The following is a 26,756-nucleotide window of genomic DNA, read 5'->3' as shown; positions in this document are numbered from 1 at the left end:
CCTCTCACATCCACCATTTCCCCTAACACATCCAATCAAAATTTGGAGATGGTCATTTTGCTCAGCGTAGTTAAAAAGTCCCAAAATTATTTCTTTTATAACTTTTATTCTTTTTAGTGCAAAACTGCCACTTATAAAAAAAAATTTCTAGTCGAAGTGAAAATTCACTTCTTAAACAAATTACCAAAACTACAGCAAAATTTTGCTGTCCAAGAAGACGAAGGGTATTCAGGTGAGATTTTCAGAGAATGTTGAGGGGAGTTTTGAACTAAATCAAAACATTTTATATGCATAGGGATTGTCAAAAGCGCGTAAGACAAGAAAAGCTAAGCATATTAATTTGAAAAATATAAGAAGTAAAAAGGTACATGATCAAAAAGGTAATATTTGCATGCTATCAATAGTACTACAACTACTACTATTAAACTATTCCATTTACAGTATTGTGGGGAAATTTGAACCAAATGCAAAGACCCTATGTGCATGCACATTGTCAAAATAGCGTATCTCAAGAATTGATTTGGGTTTTAAGGTGGAACTTCCAGAGAATACTTAAAGGAGAAGATAATCTCACCAAAAGGCAATATGTGCACACTACTGTTAATGTTACATTTACTACTACTACTTCTATTGCAACTACTTGTAGGGCTAAGAACATTGAGATGAAAATTTCAACCTGTATCTGAGCATACAGGTTATCAACCACTAGGGCTTCTTGTGAGGGATGTTGAGCTAATCAAAACGAAAATATGAAAACAAAAAACTGAAAACAAAATAGGTTTTAAATGTTTTCACTTTTTTACTTTCATAAATAAAAATTATCAAAACTTTAAGGGATAAAGATCAGTATATGTCAATTAAGCTGACAATCCACGGTCATTCGTTTTTTGTTGTTTTTTTTGTTTTTTTTTTTCAGTAAAAGCGCAAATTATGTTCTAGTCTTGAGAATGTATGGGGCTTATCAGCCCTACTCATGTTAATTTTTGCTCGTTTTGAGTTTGACTCGGCTGTTTATTGTAATTTCTATTCGTTTTGAGTTTCATTTAGCTATTGATAGTGATTTGTGGTAGTTTTACGCTTGGAATATTATTTGACTTGATTTCTTCTCATTTTTGAATTAATGGAGGTCTTTACTTTTCTTTGAAAAACTCGTTTCGTGGAATTTTGTTTTAAATTGATTATTATAAAAAGGCCGTATTTAAGTGTACCATAATTTCCTATGTTTAAATCACTAGAAAAAGGAAAACACTTTCTTTATAAAGACTGGTGAAAAATTTGTACCACCTCCCCGAAAATACGAAATTATAAGTCCCCTTACCGCCTCCCCCTCCAAAAAGCTATTGTTGAAAGTTTCAACTCGTTTCTTCAGCTCTGAGACATAACACGTTTACTTACTGAACTGCGCATGAAGTTCGTCTCCTTTTAGTGAAATACACTAACTACATTCAGGTATGTCAACCTGGGGGGGGGGGGGCAAATGCGTCCTAGATTTTGAAAAAACAGTTGGTACTTTTATTAAAAAATTAACCCCTATCCCCAAATTTAGAAAAATATCTTTTTTGCATCGTCTTTAAAAAAATCGAATCCCCTCCCGTGCTTGCTTTTAAAAATAAAAAGAGAGAGAAAGGGTATACTCCGTTTTGATAACTAGTAATCGACTGACTGATAGTGAAAATACCCAGCAGAAACTCTGGCTTCAGTTCCTCACTGAATAGCCTCACATGATTGGCTGGGCGTTACAGACACTTATAAATTACATAAAGGAACATTGTTAACTGTCTTAAAACAAAATATTTTCTCTTAAATTTACCTTTTTTTCATTTCATTCAGTGTTGACTGGGAGTTCGACTTTGAAAAACTTTGGAAACTTTAATTTTTGACACTCGACTTTAAGGTTACTTTAACAGCATCTCCTTAAAATATCCCCTAATTCAGAAGCCTCTCTATTGTATAATTCAATATAGCGGATTAGAATACACAATTAAAGGAGAAACTGAGAAAATCCTTTAGATACTCTCCAGAGCGAAGGCCGAAATGCTAGGCCGTCTATATTGCGCATTTTTTGCTCTTCCTTCTAGGTTCCGGTTGGGAAACTTTTGTACCATTTCTGAGCAGATACAGACTTTAATTTTGTAACATTTAAATTTTGTTTTATTACAATTTTCCTTTATATTTTTTCTAACCTTATGTTAAATTTATTTATTTAATATATTTTTTTTTATTTTGTTTCTTTGTTTCCATTTTTTGATTTTGTAGATATTTTTCTTCGTATTCCAATTTAGCATCGAAGTAGGTAGCCTACATATAAGAAAACACGGAAATTTGGAAATCTGCGAGGAAATGGATCCTTCGAGCTACGAGGCGTGTTTTTTAATTAAGGTCCGTTTGATCATAAGTACACAACGAATGATTATTTAAAAAAAAAGTTTATTTATCTTCAAAAAGTACACACTTTATTTAACAGCATAGTTGCCAAGTATGTTGTAACACTTATCATACCTCTCAACTAATTTTAAAGTAACCTCTGTATAAAAACGTGACGTCTTTTTCGGAAACCAGGAAACGACATCCGTTTTTACGTCGTCATGATCACTGTAACGTTTACCCCTGAGGTGTTGTTTGAAGTGGAGAAGAGAATGGTAGTCGTTTGGCGCAAGATTAGAAATATATTATGGGTGATCTAAAACTTCCCAGACAAATCGTCCCACTAATTGCGGGTCTGACCAGCAGTGTGAAGTCTTGCGTTGTTATGAAGAAGAACAATTTCCTTTGTCAGCATAACAATTTCCTTTGTCAGCATGCCAATTTTTTTTTTTTTTTTTTTTTTTTTTTTTTTTTTTTTTTTTTATATCTCTTGCTCTGGAGAACTTTTTGAGGGTTAGGCAGTATGCTTCTGAATTGATAGTGGTTCTCCGAGCATAAAGTCGACCAAAACAACACCAAGCCAATTCCCAAACACCGACGCCATGATTTTGCACTGGGAGAGAGGATGTTCGACCTTCAAAGTTTCGGGAGTGTGTGTTTCCATTCCATGTTCTGTTGCCTCGATTTGGGCGGAATATGTGAAATCCATATTTCGTCTCCAGTTCAACCGGTTGCCACCTCAGTGGCAACCGTTAAAAAGATGACGACGACGTAAAAACAACAGTGAACTCTTGGTTATTGGAGCCGGAGGCAAGTTTTTATAAAGACTTTACTTTAAAATTAGTTGAGAGGTATAATGAGTGTCTCAAAATTTTGGTAACTATTTCGAAAAATAGAGTAAAGTATGCACTTTCTGAAAATAAATTTACTTTTTTGAAATAATCTTTCTTTGCGAACTTATGTTCAAACGGACCTTAGTTAAAAAAAACGCCTCGTATCTTGAGTTTCTTTGTATGTAAGTGTTAAGACGTTTGTTTCTCTAATCTTATAAGTTTCATTTTTCGTTTGTTTTTTTTCGTTTATACTCCAATTTTCGCATTCTGTAGAGGGGGTTGAACAAATCATCATTCCACCTAATGATAAAAAGAGTCATTTTATAACTTGGATAATGTTTGGAACTGCATAGATAACTGAATTAAAGAACTGTATAGTGGGTTTTGAATCTTTTAGGGATAACCTTGTCTTGGACGGACTCGAAATCAACGCAGTCTGCCTGCCACACGTCAGTCTGCCACACCACTGTCTTTTCTCTGCCAGTTTAGTTGTTGTAGTTTGTTTCTTTTCTCCTTTTGCCTTAAGTGCTCCGTCTTGTTGTGTGTTGAGTTGACGGTATGCATAAAAGAGGTCGTCCGGAGAATAAACTGCGCAGAATACTAGACCGGGACCGGAAGATAGCTTTAACCTCACTGACACCTGAATGGTAGGCTATCATTGCAGCGTCAGCCATGCGCGATGAATGAAGAGGCTTTGTGCCACAAATGGCACATATGCCGATGTGCCACAAATGGACTGGAGGAACTAGAGTCAAACTAATCATAAAACCTCCCTAAATTATAAGCTCCAAAGAATTTACTTATAAAGTTGTTTTGAAATTCGTCAAGAAAAATTCCGGCCGAATGACAACACCCCAATAACACTAAGGATGGACACACAAAAAATAAATAAATATAAGATCAGAAGAGACACATAAAGACACGTAGGGGTAAACAAAGCATATAGTGCATAGGGTATTGCAAGCAATGTCTAATCAAAGAGAAAAAGAGATAGTACTGTTCAACACATACATACAAAAATAGTGTGCTTTCAATCTATTGGTTTAGTTTCGTGAGCGAATCACAATATTCCGCATTTCTAAAGAGAAAATACCTCCATCTCTTAAAAACCCTGTTTTTCTAGAGCCTGATTGGTAATTTTGTATGAAATACTAAGCCAGTAAAAGAAAGAAAACTTTTAGTTCAGATACTTTTTAGATAATAAATTCTCTTTTCTTTGGGGTCTAATACTCAAATAAGGACTCAGGTCTTTCTAAGGTTATAACACAACGATAGGCATGTTGCAGCCTCTTTGAACCAAAATCACCCGCTGATTTTCAGTGTGCACAACTGGAGCTCCAAAGTTGGACAGTGGACCCTCTATTTTGACTATTTTTCAAAGAAAGTATATAAATTAGTTAAATAGGACTATTTCACGCAATTTTTTCGTTTTTTCCTTAGTTTACCCTTTGGTTAAACCATTGCAAAAAACTATCAAAGTCTCATTTTTATGCTTTAACGGTTATAAAATAAACCGTCGTTTTTTTTTTTTGTTTTTTGTTTTTTTTTTTTTTTTATGCTCAAAAATGATGCAGGCGACTAAAATTTGCCGCACTGAATGAATAAAACAAGAAACATGCAACTGCGCAGTTTAAATCGGAAAATTTTAAATTTGGCAAAATACGTACGGAATTACAATAAAACGCAATAAAATTTACTATTGAAGCTTTCATCTCCAGATGTCAAATAATTCAATTGCTACAATTAGGTTAAAATTTCAAAAAAATCAGCAAGCATCACCCTTTCCCCACCCAGAAGATATTTCTCTTTTATGAAGCTATGTTTTTCTCTGTACCTTCTATTACCCTCATGTCCGCGATATCCATATCCCCGTTGGCTCACATCGCCTCCTCTATAATCTCGCTCTCGACTTCTAGATCTTCGTCTATCTTTCCTCAGGGGTGAATCGCGTCTTCTTGGACTTCTAGACCGGCGACTATCACCTCTTCCTTCTCGCGAGGTTGGCCTCTCACGTTTTCGCTCACGGCTTCCTGAAGTTCTTCTTCTCCCATTTTCTGGTGAACGGCGACGGCTTGGACTGCGTGGAGATTCGCCCAATGTTTTATCGACAGGCTTAGGTCCAGGAGCACGGACGGACATGTGTGGGAATTTTTCCTTTAATTTCTTCTCTATTGACATCTACAAAAAAAAGAAATGTAATATGTAAACTCACTATGTGAAACCTGAACGTGAAAGCGTAACGCCTGACTCATAACGCCCGGCGTTGCGCCCCGTCGTAACGCCCGACTCCGACTCATAGCCAAACCTGTTGTAAAGCCAAGATTATGTTTTTCCTTGATTTTAAAGTTACAGAAACCGGAAATTGAAAAGACAAGGAATTGGTTTAAAAACCTACCAACATGAATTTGTTCCTCAGTATTGTCTACTAATACTATACCTTTACATCAAATGGCTGATTTACCTAGGAGATAGGAAAATTGCTGTTTCAAGCACTGGCTTTATTTCCAATTTCCAGAAATGTTATCCAGTTTAATTTCCAAAAAATATACCCTGATTCTTCATTCTGACTAGGCAATAATAAGAATAACGGTTGGAAGTAGACTTTTCTTGTTTCATCGAATTATGCAGGGATGAATATATTAGCACTGTAGTCGTCGATCATTTGAATGTACGTGGTCATATACATTAAAAGATTGTGATCATCTTATTGGCTTAAAGTTAGAATCAAAATTCAGACAGTCAAAGCAGACAGTAGAATCAAAGCAGACAGCGTGGGAACGTATTTTGGCTATTATTAATGGAAACGATAGGACGTTTTTAGTACTTAGACACGAGTGTCATAGAAATTGAAAACTACACTAATTTTTTTTTTCGCTAATTTCTTTAGTTCAAAATAGGTATATTTTACGAATACATTCAGAAAATTGCCTTGCTCTAGAATTCATACTGAACTATATAGATTTTTTCCAAAAAAAAACATCAATAATAAAGTGTGTGAAGTTTCTGAAAGTTACGCGGATTCACGATCTTCCATTTCGCTTTCTAAAAATGATGTAAAACTATATCTGACTTAAAATTATTAAGTAATATTAAATCATGGTTGCCGGTGCTGGTGCTTACCTATATTAAAGTTAATATTTGACTTGGAATGTGGGTTGTAGGTTGAATGTGGTGTGTCATTCATTTTTACCTTGATTATTTTTTTATTACTTCTCTTTTTCATTACTTTTATACTATTATTTTTTTATTTTGTTGTTTTTCTTGTTTAGGGTTGCCGATATTCGAGTAGAACTCACTTTGTAGGCACCTTCTGTAAATAATTTTCTTTTCCGATGCATAATGTACTATAGTGTTAATTTATCATGCAGTGGAATTAGTATGAAAGCTAAAAGAACTTGAACCAGAATTATTGAAAACACAGCCTAGCCTATTACAACAACAAATTACAACAGAACAAATCAAATTACGCTTAAGGAAGAAATCGAAGGCGTCGCAAATTGACATAGCGTGTTCAAAAAATTTAGAAGTTGCTTTCTAATAAAATAAAAACAAAAAGGGACTAGGAGACTAGGAGCATTCCGTAAGTCATTTTAATAAGGTCTTTTTTTGTCAGAAATATCGAGAATATAATTTAGGAATTGATTTATAATCTTTGAAAGGATAGAGGTTCGTCCAATAAATCTTGATTCTGGAGCCCCCCCCCCCCCCGCTCTCCAGCTATGTACACATAATCATATGGACGTAATATCTCGCACTTCGCTAAAACGTTCCCACAATAGGAAAACTACCCTGCCCTATCCATGATTTTGCAGCTTAGCGTAAATACATTGTTTAAAGTGGAGGGAGACTAGGGGGTAAACTGCCTCTTTCTTCTGGCTGATCTGAACAACCATTGACAAAAATTTGGGCCTTAAACTTAAAACCCATTGGTCTCCCCACCTCAACTACCAAAAGTGACTTGCTAAGCACGCTACGTCCACCCCGCTGTCATTGCGTAGCTACGCAACTAAGAAATATGCTATAAACACCAAATTCAGTCTCAAATGAGTTACGTCATTCAAACAAAGCTTTTAAATTTTTTCTTTAAATAATCCTTTATTTTATATGTACTTCAAATACATTTGGGAACGGAACAAATCCTTCGGTGGTCGTATACCCACAGATAATGCGAAACATAACTCAAAGATTATCCGTAGTTTTAAGCTGATTAGGGTTTTCGCTCAATAGCATTTGGACACTTTTTGGTTAAAATTGCTGTTGTGGCACAAACGGCCAAAAACAGCAATGTACTCTGGTATGAAAATTCCATTAGTACAGTCATTTTTTTTTTACTACAACACCTTGTCTAGGAGATCACTATCCCTGGGGGATAATAACTCTAAGGTTAAGATAAGATGCTTAATTTGTTTCTAAATCAAAAGCACTGCGGTCGACACAAAAAACGATCAAAAATATATCCGTCCACATATTGTGTACAGTCATTCATTTTTTTACTACAACCCCTTGTCTAGGGGATCACTACCTCTAGGTGATAACAACTCTCAGGTTAAGATAAGATACCATACTTAATTTGTTTCTAGATCAAAAGCACTGCAGTTGAGGCAAAAAATCATCAGAAATATATTCGTCTACCGACTGTGTACGCTCATTTTTCTTTTTTTTTCTTTTTTTTTTACAACAACGCCCTGTCACGGAGATCAACACCCCTGGGGATCACAACCCTCACGTTGAGAGAGGATGCTCTAATAGTTGACATATAGTCACCAGCTGGTTTTCCCACGTTTTACTTGCAAACTTTCGTCTACCTGTATAGGAACTGGAATCCGTGGAAATAAGGTATCAAACCAATCGAGCTTTGACAAAAATTGTTTCACCATGTCTCCAACTGTAATAGTTTGTCCACCACCAGCCTTGACATCAATCTCCTGTTGAAGAAAATAAAATGGCCGTAATAATTTTCCATATAAATAAATATACCCACTCAAGGAAGGAAAAAAAAATTCTCGAGACGGTGAAGATATACGCCACTCTTTGCCTTTCAGCAGCTATGTAATAAGAATTGATTCAATATAATAAAATGGTGAATAAATTCACCTTAGATATAGAAGGTTAGGCAATACGATGCAATTTACAAATGATAACCGTAATGTGTCACGTCACCTCAGGCTTGAAATAAAAATTTGCGTCAACCAGGAAAAAGAAAATGAACCAAAATGAAATCCCGAATAAAACAAAACTAAACCCAAGTAGCCAGAATCATATGACATAGTAGAAATTTTGATTTTATTATGAATCTACACATACGACAAAGTGGTTCTACTTTGATTTGACTATACTAAAGTTTCTATTATGCCAAATTAATGAAAGCTACTTAGCATTTTTAGTTTTATTTTATTGGTGATTTTATTTTGGATTATTATCTTATACCTAATTGGTGCCAATTTCTTAACTCGCCAAGCCTGACGATGGCGCGTAATAGGAAGCGATATCGATTTGTATCGATATCGGAAGCGGTATCGATATCCGTCGACTTGTAATTCACATCGTATAAATTGAATTTCCATGCCCAAGATGAGCTTGAACAGCAATTTATTATGCTGAATCGCAATCATCTCTGACAGCAGTAAGGTGATTTAATAATTTAGGGAAGATTTAGGGACATTTTTACTTTTTTTTTTAATATATAATCGAACATTTTTTGTACAAAAACCCTATAGTTAGCCAGTTTTTTTTAAATTGTTTTTATGAATTAGTGTTTTAGTGCATTATTATGTAATGCGTTAGTAGTCACTAGTTTTAGACTAGAAAGTGAAATACTCTCTGCGAGTTCAATCACTAAATAAATCCATTCATTCATTCAAAGTCTATAGTAGGTAAGTAAAACTATAGCAGAATGAATGATTATGAAAACATTATCCTGTACACTATCAGTTTTAAAAAAGTTTTGGTATAACATGAAGTTTTATCAGATTTTGCCACTAAAATATTCGTTTTACTGTCAATAGTGGTTTAAGAGTCATTCACTGAAATACGAATGACTCATGCAACCAAGGTGATTAAAAGGGCCAGTTGAGTAAAACTTTCAGGGACTGTATGCGTTCTTCTTAAAACTTCACTTATTATTTTTTTTCATATATTAAAGGAAGTTCATCTCAAATCAATTATTTGCCCTAAAAAAGTTTCCCCTTCAGGGGAAAAGTTTTAATGTGTTTACGTTTTCTTTGCTTTTGATTTTAGTCTTATTGTCACCCAATCTGGTGATTACTGAAGTGAAAATTAAAATTATTAATCTTTAAATGCTCAGTCCATTATTATAATTTTTTTTTTTTAGGGGGGGGGGATGTTTTGTATCCCTCCTAGATTAGGATCTCTACTTACAGTTGGTAATGCTAAAGTGTATAAAACTTGAAATATATAACAAACCTAGGTTTTTTTTTAAGTTTGTTGAAGCTCAGTGCCCTAGGGAGCTGCTAGAGATAGATATTTGAGAATGTAATTCAGTAATAACAAGGAATGTTCCAATGCCTATGCCCAGTGAAATATCTAAATTAATCATTGGCAGAATCATCGTTTTATTCTTCGGTTATAACTGCTAATAATCTCGCATAAACTTATTCTTTTTTTAGGTTAACCCAACATTTTCACTTAAGACATAAAATACAACAGACAATCAGAAACTATTGAATATTGGAGCATAAAAAAAAGGTTGATTCTTAATAAAAAAAAACTTTCCTGATACATTATTACCGTTAAAAAAGCTCATATATATTATGCAGTTTTACAGCTTTTGAGACTAAAATATTTCTTTCATAACAAAACACGTTTAAGGGACCTAAACCTTTAATTTTGTCTTTATCATAACCAACCAATTAGCTTCAAGTAAGAAAAACCATGAAACAAATGTGTAAAACCTGATGTATAATAGATTACCATAAAATATTCATGGTTTAGTAAGACTTTCCTGATATACTATTAGTTTTAAAAATCTGTGATATATTAAGCAATTTCATCAGCATTTGCCATTTAATTATAAATATCAGATGGAAATTTTGATTTCCTATACTTTTGGGCTCCGGTGTTTAATATTTCAAGGCTTTTTCCTCTATTTTAATTCATTTCTGTTAAGCTAAAGTATTACTCAGCGTTTATCAAACCCCATCCAAATCTACATTTCAAAAAATACAAAAAATCTACATTTCAGTTCTGCAATGGCTTAATAGACTAAAAAATGAGCTTTCATACAGCTGAACCTCCCCTCTCAGAAATGACTTAATATTCATGCTTTAGTACGACCTTCCTCATATACTATTAATTTTAAAAATAAAGACAGAATAAGAGGTTTAATCAGATGTTGCTTCTTGATTATAACTATCATTGATAACAATTATCATATAATACTCTATTATAAATATATATGATCATATTTATAAATATATAATATAACTAGAACTTATAATTATCGCTATAGTTTAATTATCATTGTGTTATAATAATTACCATATAATATAATTACCATTATAACAATTATAATATAAATATTTGACTACCTTTTATATTTTCATGCTTGACAGCCCTCTACTTATTTTGAATGGCTACAAGATATTACAATCAATTCTCAAAATTACACTCTCCTTGATTTTTCCAGCCAAGGTGATGACCAACATGAGTTATCACCCAAGGTTTCGACCAAAAAGGAGTTAAGTACAGAAAAAATTTCTAAAATTCAAAGGCTTGGCTATGGAACGTGATTCCAGGCAAAAGTTTGACTAAAAGGCTGCAAGCACCCCTTTTGAAGGAAAGGACCCATCCACCCAACCCACTACTCCCCTCTTAATAATGAGGCAATGTTTTATAATAATAAGATAAAACAAGCAATCGCTAATATACAGAATGAACTTGTAATTGAACCTGTGGATAAAGCTAATAATAATTTTGCAAAAATTTTTCAGAGACTCTATTGTGATGATTTATCAAAGGAGTTCCGTACAACGAATACATATGAAAAGGTTCAAGACGAGAAAAGTAGTCTAATGAAAAAAATAGAACAGATACTTTTTAAAAATTGTAATATTAAAATTTTATGATAATGATAAAAACTTTCCCTTCTTATATTGGGCGGCAAAATTTCATAAGAATCCCCCTAAACCAGCTTTATTGCTGGTGCAGCCAGGTGCCCAACCAGAATTGCAGCTACTGACCTGTCGTGTATTTTAGGGGAAATTCAAAATAAATTTCAGGCATATTGCTCGGGAATTAAAAAATTTCCTAATTTTAATCCATATTGGAATGTCAATAATTCATTACAAGTAATGGATTCTTTGGCTAGTTTCAGCCAAAAGATTAGACTCATTTGATTTCGCTACTTTATATACAAATTTACCACTTAATTTAGTATTTGGAAATTTAAAAAATATTATTAAGAAAGCTTTCCTTTTGTCTAATTTGTTTTTTTTTTAATTTAGGCTTATAATAAGAAGGCTAGATTAATATGTTTATAAAGTTTAATGGTAATTTATACACGCAAATAATTAAAATTTCTATGGGGGGCAATGCCAATCCATTTATAACGGACTTGTTTTTAAGCCAATTAGAATATGAATATATGATTAATAAGAATAACCAAAGTAATTTTATACATTCGCTTTCAAATAATAAAAGATATTTAGATGATCTTCTGGTAATAAATTGTGAAGATTTTATGGAAATTTCAAATAATATTTACCCACCAGAATTAATTCTGGAACCGAGTGGTGGGAAATGTAATTATGACCACTTTTTGGATTTGGATATAAATGTTTTGCATAATAATAATTTAATTTTTAAAATTTATAATAAAACGGATTATTTTAATTTTGAAGTAGTCAATTTCCCATTCCTTAAAAGCAATATACAGTCAGATATCAAATATTCAGCTTTTTATTCCCAATTATTTAGATATGCGAGAATTTGCAGTAATTACATTGATTTTAAAAATAGAAGTCACATACTTAGCCATAAATTAATCTTAAAGGGTTTTTCCGCTAATAGATTTACTTGGCAATTTAAAAAACGTTGTTTTCAGTATAATGAACTTTTAAATAAGTATAATAAAAGGTATCAAGATATATTCAATGATATTTTGATGTGACTTTTTTGATGAACTTTTTTTCTATATATTTTTTAAATTGGGGTAAGTTTCAACTCAAGCAGGTGCTTGATTACAGGTGGGTAGAAGTTTTTGCATGAAAGTGAATGGGGATTTGTTGACGGAGTGTTGTTATGCAAATAAGGAGGTAATTTGGCCATGATGGTATTCTTTCAGATTAGTGTATACAGTAATTCAAATTAGTTCTTGGTGAAGGGTGTTGATGGAAGCTGCTCAAAGCTGGTGGGTAGATATACAATTTTAGTTCATTTTATTTTTCTGTGCATATTTCTCTGGTGACACCACACAAAGGGTGCCATAATTTCTTATGGCAGACGCGCTCACTTGCTTGGGTCATCAATTTAAAGCGTCGAAATCCGTATTGGCAAGTGTGTATTCCTCTGAGGAGCACTGATGTGAGGTGATCACTTGGGGAATATTTTATTAGATTTAATGTACTTTTGTTTGTAGTTGTGCAACGACGTACATTTATTATTGTCAACTGGTCTCGATTTTGGACATGATTACTTGGCTAATGGATTAGTTATACTGTTTTTTCCTAGGTGATTGGATGCATGAGTAGGGTTATGACCTTGTTCAAGTGCTGGTTTAGCTCAATTACTAAATTGGGAAAACATTTTTTTTTTTTTTTTTTTTTTTTTTTTTTTTTTTTTTTACCAAATAATATAGCGAGAATGGTCGAGGCTAATAACACTGACGCAAAAAAAAAAAAAAAAAAAAAAAAAAAACACAGTTAAAGGCCATCCTGTCTATCATGAGAGCTCATTTTTACTACAATTTGAGAACACACTATAAGTCTGTTTGTATAATACGAGAGTTTATCTTTTCATTATCCTTTGGATAAGGATAGAGAAGAATTTAGATTCCGATTGGAGTAATCGGGGCGTGTGGTACTCAAGTGTTGGTAGGAGTGTTCCTCGATATGAATAGAGGGTACCAAAGAGCTACCGCATCCAAATTTAATAGGGTTCCGTCTCCAGGTATAATTTTCCGTTCGGTTATACCCGCGTGCGTACAATCCAGCTCCAACTAGCTCCATTCTGTCGTGGTAGTCGAGAGAGATATTGAATTCTACCGAAGTGTAGAATTAGAATATCAGGTTTTATTTTGATTCCGAAATGTTACCGACTGCAGTTGGCTAATGTTGCTAGCCGATAAAAGTGGTTTATAGGTGTATTCTCGTTTATCACGATAGTGTTGGATACTCCTTACCAGTACCTTAACACATCACAGTAACACTGGTTCTCAAAATCCGAGAACAAGTTTACTGTACAAACTACCTAGGCTTATTTCGATATTAGCTAATCTTTCAACACCACTATCTTTTTGAAAAATTGAGTTATTTTATCATTACGAGATAGGAACTGCATAATCATATTTTTCCTGATTTTCAGTATGGTAAAATCAAAGGAAATCAGTTTTGGGAGTAAAGACTAAGTTCAACTATAACAACACTTGAAAAAAACCTATCTGTTTACTTGTCTGGTGAAAAAGTCGCAAGTTTCTGGCTATTTCTGGCTCCAGCGGAGTTCCGCTTTCCATCCCTGTGAAGACAAAAAGTGTTAATAAGATTAGATATGAAGTATTAGAAGCAAGACGACATAAGGTAATGAACACTCGGGCAAATAGGAATTGAAACCCATGTCTTAGAGAAAAAGTTTTTGATAACTAAAAACAACTAGCTTCTTTACAACTTTTTTTATTTTTATTTTGATTTGGGGTGTTACTAACGTACCAAAACCCAGGTGGACAGGGCCTATCAACCTCGTGTTGGTCCAAGGGACCTTCCACCCATAGAATGTGAAAAGTTGTTGCCGAGTAATTATTTTTTTACATGTTTTTGCCCCCTCCTCAAAGAAAAACCCACTGACCGCACCCACCCCTTCATTACTGGGCCAGTGTGCACCTATACTTTTGAATGATAGAGAATTATCTTCTGTGACAACCAAAAACACTATTAAACTTATTAAAGCTATAAGATTAACATTCGTTATTACGTTAGGCTCAGTGAAGCGATTCTTACATTTCTTTTGCTTCGCCACTCTTTAAAAAAGTAGATGTAACATCTTGATATTGTAATCTTGTCATTGTTAGAATTAGGTTGATATCCCTGTATAACAATCTAAAATTAGGTAAGTGTGAATGACAGCAACTACTTAGCCGTGTTAACTGGCTGTTTGTACACCGAGGTCACCATTCAACTCAGCCATCATAATCCCAACGGTTGCAAAAGCCAAGTCATTCCTGGAGTTAAAGTTATTGAACCTTCCGACCATTTTGAGAAAAATTGCTGTCCAGAAGCTTTGAATTTATACCATGGAGGTTACAGGGGTGCCCCGTTGGAAAAATGGACCCTTATATTTTAGCCTACACCCGATAATATAGGTGCACACAAATCCCACCCTAAGGACGAGGGAGACGTCAAAAGTACCGCACCATTTGCGCAAGGTACTTTCGCCCTACCTCGTCTTGTCCTTGAAGCTACCAATATAAATATTAGAAAATAGAGGTCCCAAATGTATCCCTGGGGTACACCTACTCAACTATGATGCAAAATATTCTATTTGCAAGACAACGATGGGATATTTGAGATAGTAGTAGAATTTTTGATAAAGGTTGCTACAATTTGCAATCAAATTCTAGAGCAGCTGTACACGCTTCCGATCCTTAGTCCATTTTTCAGCCACTATTTTGCCATTTTTTCAACTAAAAAAACTACCCGTAAAATAGATAATACAGAGAGGTTATCTACTTTAAGATGGTTAGGTTAATTATAACCATGTTGTAAAAAGCACCCAAAGGACTAACGAACAGTTGATCCGCGAAGAAAGATAAAAAATTTGCAAAAATAAAAATTTAAAAAAAGGCCAATCCAGAACATTTATTGCTTCAATGCCCTAGTTTTGAATACTATGTTCTAAATATTAAACTACCGATTGTATTCTCCGTTATTTCCTTATTTTAAGATTTAAACAATGTATATTTTATTATATTTGCGCAATTACAAACTCTATTACAGTTTTTTCATCTTGAACAAAATTTTTTTTTAGAATTTTATGAAGTTCCATAATCTAAAAACGCTTCTCTCTACCCCTCTCTTTACTCTAAAAAAAATCTTCAACCCCTCCGACGAAAAAAAATTTCGGCGCCTAAAATTTTTTTATAATTTCATAGGCTTTCAGTATTTAAAAGGACTCGATAATCCATAATCGTCTAAGCTCCTCTTTAGTATCCACATTTTGCAAGGTTCCGACCTTGCTTCAGAGCTTAACATTGTCCTCTGTTCTGTTGATGCTTCAACTAAAAAATAAAGAAAAAAAAAACGAATAAATACTTAATCACAACTCCCAAAACTGATTTAGAGCTTCAAAGACCAAAAACTTCAGCAAAAATTAGCTTACTGTTAAGGGGGACAGTTAAAAACATGGTAGACTTCTAGTTAAAAAAATATTCTAATTCTTGGAACATAATCTCTTTAACAATAGTAGAGACTATAGCTAAAAACATGTCCAACCCTTGGGTACAGGCCATTAATGGATTCTTTACAGGAAGGGTCCAAATATAATAAAAGAACTTTTAGACCATTAGTTCTTATTTTCACTGGAGATAGATTCTTTTAAATCAATCTCGGGGAAAAGAGGGAGGAGGGAATTCCACTTAAATATACATATATGGGCGGGATTATATTGATCTTTGTGTCTGTCTATGTTTCCTGTAAATTTTTGAAAAATTATTTATTTAAATAACTCTCTTTACGAACGCAAAATGGTAGAATAGCAGATTGACTGAGATTTTTGGTCTTTCCCATCAACATAGAAACAGTTAAAACATACGGATATATACAGTTCCTTCTCAAACCTAGCCGAGATATTTACCTAGACAGCAACTACAATTATGTATTCTCTCAAACTACTTGAGATTTAAAAACAAGTAGTTTTTCAGAAAAACGGTAAGAAATAACTCGAATAGATACTATAGAAAAAAAAATTTGGATGAAGCCAGTTACATAGCCGATTGGGACAACATTTCTTGAAAAAGCAAGTCTCGATGCTTTCCCAAACGTTAGTGTTAAGATAGCTATAAAATGAATCATCGCTGCTTAAGATTATCATTTGATCTGGAGGAAATAGCAGGAAAAAGAAGAGTCCGATAGCTGGCAGAACATATGCAAAGAGTGGGGGGGGGATCAAATTTATCATCGGGTCTCCCTAGTGGTTTCAATTGGGATGAGGATAGGGAAAATCTACACCCCTAGATTTCATTACCCCCTCCACTAGATTCCCAAGATTTCAAAAACCCTTTTTTCCATTTTAATTTTAAAAATGCCTTGTTTTGAAATCTTCATCGATAAAGTGAAAAAACAACAAAATTGTCCTCTCCCCTATCATTTAAAAAACAACAATAGCCCCCCTTAATTTTTGTGAATATCCTAGGTTCTCCCAGCTAATAGCTAGGTTTTTAGTGTACATATGTATGGAGGCAACGGGCCTATGTGACCTGAGAAAAGCGTTCAGTGTAAGGAGCCTTCCGCCTTAAAGTTAAAATCTGAAAAATTAAAATCTTTTATTGTTATTATTCGATTAGTGTCACGACCCTTTTAATACAAATTTCTCGAATTCATTAGTTATCCTATTCAGTCTAGAGAGTATAAATAATTGTTTGCTCTATCATAGAAAACACGTTTGCTGCAAGCGGCTTGGTGTTGTAGTGATATATTAATAGTTTGTTTGCAATTCTGTTTCTATGAGTATAATGCTGAGTCTCTTGTACTCATCTCTTCTGGGTAACTACTGAACTACTAAATAGCGTAAAGAATTATGAGAAAGGCTGATGGCTATGAATTAGGCCAAGATACGGTCATAAAAACTATTTAAAGTTTAGGTTGAATTTTAACATGACCACGGGTACTTCTATTCAAGCAGAGATTTCGAAGAACCCAATTTTCGTTTTGGAGATTCAGGGAAACCCCAAAAAAATTCAGGGATAGTGTAAGTAAGGGGTTATTTATACACTTAACACTACCAATTTTTATGCGATATTAATACTTTGTAATGCAATAGTCTCCAAAGAGTAAGTATTTTCTTTTCTCTTAATACTTTTCTAGTATCGAAGAGGAGTAAATAGTCTTAAAAGCATCACAAAGGGCGGAGACTAAAATTATGACAGACAAAAAAAAAAAAAACATAAAAATAACTGTCATTATTTTGGTTATTCCATCGCTTCAGTGAAAAATTGAAACTATAAATTCGACATAAAATAGTTTTTGTTAATGTTTTTGTCAATAATATTTTTTTAATAGGAATTAACAATTACAGTTGTTTTTTTTTGATTTATTCAGGCTATTACTGAAAATTCATAGGAAAAATAAATTATTTTTAAATATAGTATATCCAAACGCGATTGACCAAATCTTAAACTGTAAGCTGTACAAAAAACGTGACTAAATCCCACGATCAGTGAGCTATAATAGGCCAGTAAAAGTACGGTTTGACCGGGACAAAATTGCAACAAAAGGTTTTTTTACACCAAAATGTTCGGAAAAAATCGCTGAACAACATATCCAAAATACGCTAAAATCGCCCTCCGGGTAAACCTCCTGGGGCTGCTTAAAGGGGGTGGAAGGGGGCGAAAAAATAGGCTTTTCCATTTTTGACATTTAGGAAGTGTTTTTTACACTAAAATGTTCAGAAAAAAATTGCTGAACAACATATCCAATATCTGCTTAAATCGCCCACCGGGAAAACTCTCTGGGGCTGCTTAAAGGGGGGGGGGAAGGGGGCAAAAAATAGGTTTTTTAATTTTTGACATTTGGGAAGCTTTGTTTACACTAAAATGTTCAGAAAAAATTGCAGAACAACATATCCAAAACCCGCTAAAGTTGCCGGCCGGGAAAACCTTCTGCGGCTGCTTAAAGGGGGTGAAAGGGGTGAAAAATCCTTTTTTCGATTTTGTTATTTCGGTACGTTCGGAGACTCGATTCTGGTATAAATCAACTTGCTGAAACCGAAAATGATGTCACTTTTATTGTAACACTTCTCTAACTTATATTAAACTACAAAAAATGAGATTTTAAAAACTCCATTGCCAAAACAAAGGAAATAGCTTTTCTTCTGAAATTTTTCAGAAAGATTAGATCAATAGACGACTGAAATACTTCGAACAGCCTGCGAAAAGCAATAACGGAAAATAAAGAACTTAGAGGAGAAGAGAAGTACCTCACTCTTTTTTGCTTCGCTAGTCATCGGGAACATGGTTATCTGATGAGAATCAAACTTGTGAAAACAAGACTTTAGAAAAAGAAAGACTTAGCATAGACTAAGCATAAAAACTTGAATATTCTAGTCTATACGGCCCATTAAAGACTAGGTACGGTTAGGATTTGAAAACGCAGGCTGCACAGCGCGCACGACAGGATCGCCATATATCTTCAAAAGTACCTGACTGTTATAGCAGCTGGTTTGGCAGACACATTATTATGAGTAAGTAGACTTGATACACTTGATATGTTGCCTCATCCGTAGGAAGCTAAGCCATAGCTTAGGTCGAACAATATTGAAACAGAAGTTATTGTTCGAGGAAGGAGGGGATTGAACCTCCTTCTCAATTTATTTTGAGATCAGAGCCATCTGTCGGTACCTTGAAAAACGTCCACGGCGAGGATCAGTCACTAGATGTGATGTGACTACTAGATGTCGTCGGAAAGACATGAAAGTTTAGCGGAATCGCAGCGGATGAAGAAGGAGGAGCTAAGGGACAATCGAACAGCATGCTTGTGGTTTCAGTACATGGACATGGTGAAAGTATTGCGCAATTTTACTAGAGCAGAGAGGTGCGGGAACTGGGATCTGTATTTGGATAGCCTTAAACAGATGCTTCTCTACTAGTCTCCAGACTATGGTTGACCTGAAAGAAAACAATCCAGAGCTCTACTCAAGTTTCAAAATCGGTCAGCTTGTTATAAGAAGAAGCGATCGATACTGGGCTGAATTGTCACCGGATCTAGTCATTGAGCAAGCTCTAATGCGCAGTTTGAAGACACCAGGTGGACTAACTCGTGGACGGGGGATCACACAAACTCAGCGTCTAATATGGGCTTTTTCGATGCCAATCTTTCTAGAATTAAGTGCATCAATGCAAGGTCTGACTAGCCTGAGTTACTAAAACAAGTGATCGAAAAGTCGAAACGCTCCAGTGGCGGATGAAAAGAGATACTGATGACACGGAGGCGGTCCTAGACTTTTTGCGAACCCTGATTCCGTTCAGAGAACACGGAGGGCTCCTCAACATCGTTACGGGCGTAACTGCATCAGCTAATGTAGATGCGGACACCGCGAAAGAAGTTGGAGCCCGAATTCTAGACGAAATGACTGGGAAGGCAGCTGATTCATTTTCGTTCCGGAAGAAAGACAAGGCTGTTACAATGGCATCTAAATCAGCTGTTAATATCGATGGTGAACCGGTTCATGTAGATCAAGGGCTTCTGTTCCAGCGCTTAGCTACGGTGGTGAACCAGGATGAATTCGATCTTGGAGACCTTTTGTCGTATGAGCTTTGTACGTATTCTCCATCCCTTTTTGGATCCTATGAAATTCTGCGTCCTGCCGACAAACCATCTCTGGCAAACGCAATTCGAAAGGCGTCAGGGGACCATTCGAATGAGCGCTTAGACTCGATCCACTATGTCGTTGACGGCGGCTGGCTGCTCCAGAAATTGACTTGGCAACCCAACTCTACATTTGACTTCATTTTGCGAAAGTTACGTCAAGTATGTCACCACTAGATTTGGAAAAGCTTCGGTAGTTTTTGATGGATATGACAATGGTCCTTCGACGAAAGGTATGGCTCACCTCAAACGTTCCAGGGGTAAACAGTGCCCAGTGGTAGAATTCACTGGTACAACAAAGTTAACAAGAAATAAAGATGAGTTCTTGCAAATTCTAGCGATAGGAGAAAAATTGTCCACAGCAGGTTGTTCGGTACAACATACCTCTACTGACGCGGATGTCCTGATTGCAACCACTACCATTCATAATGCAAGAAATCAGTTGACGTGTCTCATCGGCAACGACACTGACCTCCTTATCCTTCTCCTCTATCATGCCACTGCCATCCACAAAGGCCTGTATTTCAGATCCGAGGCGAAAGCTTCAAACGAACATAAGCTATGGAATATTTGTTCCATCAAAGAAAAACTAAGGGACATGTGTGGTGTAATTCTATTTCTGCACGCGTTCCTAGGCTGTGACACCACTTCGACATTACAAAGAATTGGTAAATCTGTCGGATTGTCATTGTACCGGTCCGATCTGTCTTTCCATGAGGCCGCTAAGGTCTTTATGGACTCGAAGGCTAAGAAAGACGAGCTCATTGTAGCTGGTGAACAAGCTCTTTGGAAAATTTATAAAGGAAAGCCTGAAAAAATTCTCCTGTCCTTGAGACATTGCCTGTTCTTGGACAAGCTTGCTTCCTCTTCCGCATTTGTCTGCCCTGATCGGATGCCTCCCACAACCTCAGCTGCAAAGTTCCATTCTTTTCGCTTGTATTTACAGGTAATAGAACGGAAAAGCAAGACTGCTGTGATGAAACTGGATAACTGGAGATGGCGTTTCTCTGCTGATAATTACATCCCAGCAATGACGGGGAGGAAACAAGTTCTCCAAAGTCTTCTTCAAATTATCCGCTGCAAATGCAAATCAGGTTGCGATACGGCCAGATGCACTTGCCGTAAGAATGGCATGCCCTGCCCACTTGCTTGCGGAGAGTGCATGGGAACAAGTTGTAATAACTCTGAACCAACATCTCTAGTAGAAGAATTTTTGTTTTTTGCAATAACTGTGGTTGTGCTCTTTTGTAGTGCTCATTAATGAAATGATAATTCTCAATATTATGTGATCTAAAAATTATGATTATCAAAACTGTGATTTATATATAGGCGTGTTAATGTTTTTGGTTTCCAACTGTAAAAGAAGCCGATAAAAAGAATGATTTTTCAAGTTTCTGTGCGTCTATGCCTATAGTTTCCCTTTTACTGCAGTTTGGTCTTCACACGGTTGATTCTCATCGGATAACCAGGTTTCCAACGATTAGCGAAGCAACAAAGAGTGGGGTACTTCTCTGCTCCTTTAAATTGCCGTTCGAGATTTTCCTGTATTGCTGTTTGAAGTATTTCAGGCTTTCATTGATCTGATCTTTCTAACACTTCGGAAGAAAAGCTATTTTCTTTATTTTTGCGATGGAGTTATTAAAATCTTATTTATAGTTTTATATAAGTTACAGACATGTTACAATAAAAGTAACATCATTTTCGGTTTCAGCGAGTTGGTTTATACCAGAATCGAGTCTCCGAACGTACCTAAATAACAAAAATTGAAAAAAGGATTTTTCACCCCTTTCACCCCCTTTAAGCAGCCCCAAAAGGTTCTCCCGGCGGGCAATTTTGGCAGATTTTGAATATGTTGTTCAGCGATTGTTTCTGAACATTTTACTGTAAACAAAGCATCCCAAATGTCAAAAATGAAAAAACCTATTTTTTCGCCCCCTTCCACGCCCTTTAAGCAGCCCCAAAGGGTTTTCCCGGCGGGCGATTTTAGCGGATTTCAGATGTTTTTCAGCGATTTTTTTTTTGAACATTTTAGCGTAAAAAAAGCTTCCTAATGTCAAAAATGTAAATACCTAATTTTTCGCCCCATTCCACCCCCTTTAAGCAGCCCCAGAGGGTTTTCCCGACCAGTGATTTTAGAGGATTTTGGATATGTAGTTCAGCGATTTTTTCTGAACATTTTAGTGTAAAAAAAACCTTTTGTTGCAATTTTGCCCGGTTCGACCCACTTTTCTCCGTACTTTAACTGTCTATAATGAGAGAAAGGTCAAGATGGCTCGGACTCGTCTTGCGGATGAAGGATGACAGATTTTCCAAGATCGTCTTTGCCAATTAACCGTTTAGGGTCAAACGAAAAGCAAGTCACCCCCTAAAAGGGTGAGAGAATGTAATGAGGGAAGATATAAGGGAAATGGGTACTTCCAGTATAAGGAGGGAAGATTTGAATAGATTGGGATAGAGAAGCAGCGTATGTGGCTGTGTTGTCCTCGGGGGGCTTGGTGGTGCAGTGAGATGTTAGTAGTAGTAATAGTATCAGTAGTAGAAAACATAGCTTCTACATTAAGCTTTGACAACAAGGGCTAACTTTAACAGAAAAAAAGTTCGGTAATGCTTCCTAAAAAGTGTAACATAGAGAATTTTAACCTTGCAAGCATCTAAATACAGTAAATTAACTGAAGCGATTTTTTAAACTGTGTCCACCCAAACCAAGGCTGTATCGAAGGGGGGGGCTTATGGACTTGAACTCCCCCCCTAAAAACAAATTGTCCCACACATAAAATACAACAAAATGCATATATAAACACATTTTGATCCATTTTCTAAAGTGTTTTCTAAACACCCATGGCCCGGAAAAAACAGTTACCCCCCTAACAAAAATCCTGGATACACCCTTGATGCAAACAGTTTACTTTGATTTTATTATAAGAATCCATTCAAAAAACAAATCTATACTGTTGCTGACACTCATATTTTTATCCATTGATCTTTCGCTCTTCGTTGGCCATTATTTGTATTTACGCTGCAATTCTACGTTTAAATCCAAAGACTGTTTTCTGATAAATTTTTGAATCCTATTCGTATTGCAAGCGACACACTGCATCTTCGTTGAATGCCACAACCGTATCAGGGATATTCAAGTCAATTTACCAAAATGAAGCAAAATCTTTGGGGGAAATATATAAACATTGGACCCGTAAAACGCACCTTCTTCCAAGAAATAGACCCATCCCCCAGTCAAGTTTTGCAGGTGTCATTCGAAAGTCACAAGCTGACAGCATACCAAGTAAAATGAATACTCGAACCGTCCTAAATTCCTTGCCTAGATTTAACAATAAGAAAACAACAAAAAATTGTTGCTATAATAAAGAAAAGATTGTTAGATCAATATCATAAAAAACCGAGCCTGTACTATTTTTGAGAACTAGAAAAAAAGATGGATTTCCCCTTCTCTTCCAAACATAATATTATAAGTCCCCTTACTCCCCTCCAAAAGCAAAACAATCGTAAGTTTCGATCTGGTTCAAGTCCGTAAAAAAAACCGAGTAAACCCTCACGTGATGATTTAAAATTAACTGGATACTGATCGTAAAAGTATTACCAATAAGCATTAGCATCGACTACCCATAGTATAGCAAAACATGATTGGCTAGTTGTTATAAACACTAACCAACTACCATACCTATAGTAAGAATCATGATAAAATCTTTTACTAGAAAGTTTAGTTTTCTCCATTTGTAAAAAAAAAATCCAGTGAATTCATCTTAATTTAATTCACCAAGCTGTTTTTCTTTAATCTGTATTAGAAGTCAATCACAAATTGGTTGTGAATGTGACAAACGAACCACCGCCTGGTATTGTTCGCCTAAAATCTAAAAAAAGCACTAGAAAAAAACTGAAACGCTACCAACCTCTTCATCTTCAAAATATGGTTCATACCAATCCCATAAATCGGCTGGTGGCTGAGTATACCTTATATACATAAATCCGAGACCACGAATGTACGGAGAGTCGCAATGATTTATTAGTCCAGTTAGTTGCTTTCGTGTTAATTTCAGGGTGAACAATTTATAAAGTAGACAGTAAGCAGTGGAAACAATTCCACCAGCTCCCACTCCACGAACCTACAAAACAACACATGCTTACACACACACATATATATTTACATATATATTTACTATATATATATATATATATATATATATATATATATATATATATATATATATATATATATATATATATATATATATATATATATATATATATATATATATATAAAACTGTGGTTTTTACTACAAAGCTCGATTCTGAGGGATACCACAAACCTATTCCCCTTTGCGAATATAAAACATACAAACGTAGTGTTCTTTATCACTCTCAATATCTCCTAAAATAAGGAAAATACATTCCCAAACCATTCTCTCAGAAAGAGAGAGAGAGTGTGTGAAAGAGATATAGTTATAGAGATAGAGAGAGAGAAAGAGAGAGAGAGAGAGAGAGAGAAACAGAGAGAGAGAGAGAGAGAGAGAGAGAGAGAGAAAGTGAGAAAAAGAGAAAGTGATAAAAAGAGAACGTGAGAGATAGAGTGAGAGAGAGAGGGGGAGATTTATAACGAAAAAAAAAATATAAAACCAGTGTAACAACCACCCCAAGAAATAAAAACATGTCCGTAGATGTGGTAAATTACATACACTGCTGCAATAATAACATGGTAATCAAACAGCTCTCACTTTCCCTTCGAAACCACAAACCTTAGAAATAAATGATCACGCTAATACATGTAATATGCCTCAAGATCTCAACTCTCCCAAAAAAACAATGTCCCCCCCCCCACCAAAAAAACAGAGTTAAACATTATACTTACTAAAAAGAATTTTCTTAATTACTTTCTCAGAAGAAGAAATATCCAACATTTTTTTTTATATTCTGACCAAGATGGTTCCAATTAATCCAATTAGTCACTAATTATAATACAAGGGAAAACATTGTGTTTTATTGTAGCAAAAATGTGGAATTTCCTAAGAGAGGACAGCCAATAAGGTGTTTAATAACATTAATGAACTTCAGCGCATTCCTTATGGCAGGATGGATATATAGTGTTTCTTAATCAAAATACCTATATAAGAAAAAGCCTCTAGTACTTTGACACTGGTTTATCTTGGACATATATTTTGGTTAAAATGTATCTCTCCTGAACATGGACCTGCAGGTTCCTAATTTTGACACGATTTAGATAAGTGCTAGATATTTGATGGGAGCAGGTGTTTTCCCCCTGGAAAATCCCCCCATGGACAGTTCCCTCACCCAGAAAATTGAGCAGTCACAGAGAAAGTACAATCTAGGTACCTAAAAATGGTAATGTAAAAACATTTAAAGATGTAAAATACAGTTTTAGGACAGGGGCTGGTTGATCTCCAATCAATTACTACTTACATAAAAGGACAAGAACTCTCAATTTCCAATCGAATGAGCATCCTCCGAAGTTTCTACAACCACGAAGGAGGGTGGGGATGAAGAAGAGGCAGTCCCCCTCCAATACGGAATAAATTCTGCTAATTTTGGGGTTTAATATTACTCTTTACTTTCACAATAAAAGCGTAAGCCAGAAATATTCCCAGAAATCAAGAGGATCAAACATCAATTTCTGTCCCATGGCGTTGGCACTGCGTGCTGACACCTTGGAACTTGAGCGGGTCTCCCACCCCCTTTAGCTGCACCCCTATTATCATTATATATGCCTTAAACTTTCAAACTAATGACATACTTATTAAAATATTTAGACAAATCCAACAGAGAAAAAATTTAATTTCCAGATGGTATTATAATTTTAAGTTGAAATCTGTTGAGATAGTGACTAGCTTCCAGCAACTGGGCATCTTACCCTAATCGATGGTAATATACCTATTCTCAGAATCGTTCAGGATGGGAATTCTTTAGGGTTTTTTACCCAGTGGGGAGAAGAGAATTATGCAAAATAACAATTCCTTCAAAAAAACTTGGTTACTTCTTTGCAGAGCGTTTATTACTTAGAAATGAAAAAACTCTAATAGAAATTACAGTGCCCCAATTCTAGGCTACTACAGACGTTCAAACAGAAAGAACATTCGCTTGTTTTGACAATTTAATAGCCAACTTAAACGTTCAAACAGTAGGAATATCCGCTAGTTTTGGCAATTTAATAGCCAACTTAAACGTTCGAACATCAGGAATATTCACTTGATGTGGTAATTTAAAAGCCAACTTCGACATTCAACCAGTAGGAACATTCGCTTGTTGTAGCAATTTAATTGTCAACTTATCAATTTTTGTTAACCAATTTCTTGAGCAGAAAAAAATTTCAAGTTTTAAGGGGCAACTAGACAATTTTTCTGTCATTTTTTCCCTCTACACTTGCAATAGTCATGTACATTGTTATTCAAGTTTTTCTAAACACCAGGAAAAGCGCCATCGAAAAGACAATCCTGTGAGACATAATGACAATAAAAACTAATCAAGAACAAATTTATGATCATTAGCTAGTGTAGTAGTTTTTCTGTATAAACCGAATAATATAGACAGTTATGGTCAATATCACGCTAGTCAATAACACTCAGATATGTAAAAAAAAAAACAAGAAGAAAAACGATAAGATAGAATAAGATAGAAGAAGAAAAAAGATAAGAACATAATGAAAATAAAATCTAATCAAGGATAAATTTATGAATATTAGCTAGTGTAGCAGATTTTCTGTATAAACCGTATAGTATAGACAGTTATGGTCAATATCACGCTAGTCAATAACACTCAGATATGTAAAAAAAAACAAGAAGAAAAA

General features: G+C 35.1%; 1 protein-coding gene across 2 annotated transcripts in view; it reads right to left on the bottom strand.

The window, feature by feature from the left end:
- LOC148945088 (pre-mRNA-splicing factor 38B-like) overlaps window positions 1–26,756 on the bottom strand; it is a 61,232-nt gene that overhangs the window by 902 nt on the left and 33,574 nt on the right. For both annotated transcript variants that reach the window (XM_089099481.1, XM_089099482.1), the window contains exons 4-6: window positions 23,851–24,063; window positions 8,003–8,122; window positions 5,032–5,375 (exon numbers count right to left, since the gene is read on the bottom strand). In XM_089099481.1, coding sequence (XP_088955607.1) covers window positions 5,032–5,375; window positions 8,003–8,122; window positions 23,851–24,063 — 677 coding nt within the window. The remainder of the gene's footprint in view (window positions 1–5,031; window positions 5,376–8,002; window positions 8,123–23,850; window positions 24,064–26,756) is intronic.

The sequence above is a fragment of the Artemia sp. Qi Xiang Cuo genome, chromosome 13, assembly GCF_049724085.1.
Source record: "Artemia sp. Qi Xiang Cuo chromosome 13, ASM4972408v1, whole genome shotgun sequence".
NCBI classification, from domain to species: domain Eukaryota; kingdom Metazoa; phylum Arthropoda; class Branchiopoda; order Anostraca; family Artemiidae; genus Artemia; species Artemia sp. Qi Xiang Cuo.
This window is presented reverse-complemented; position numbering and strand designations above follow the sequence as displayed.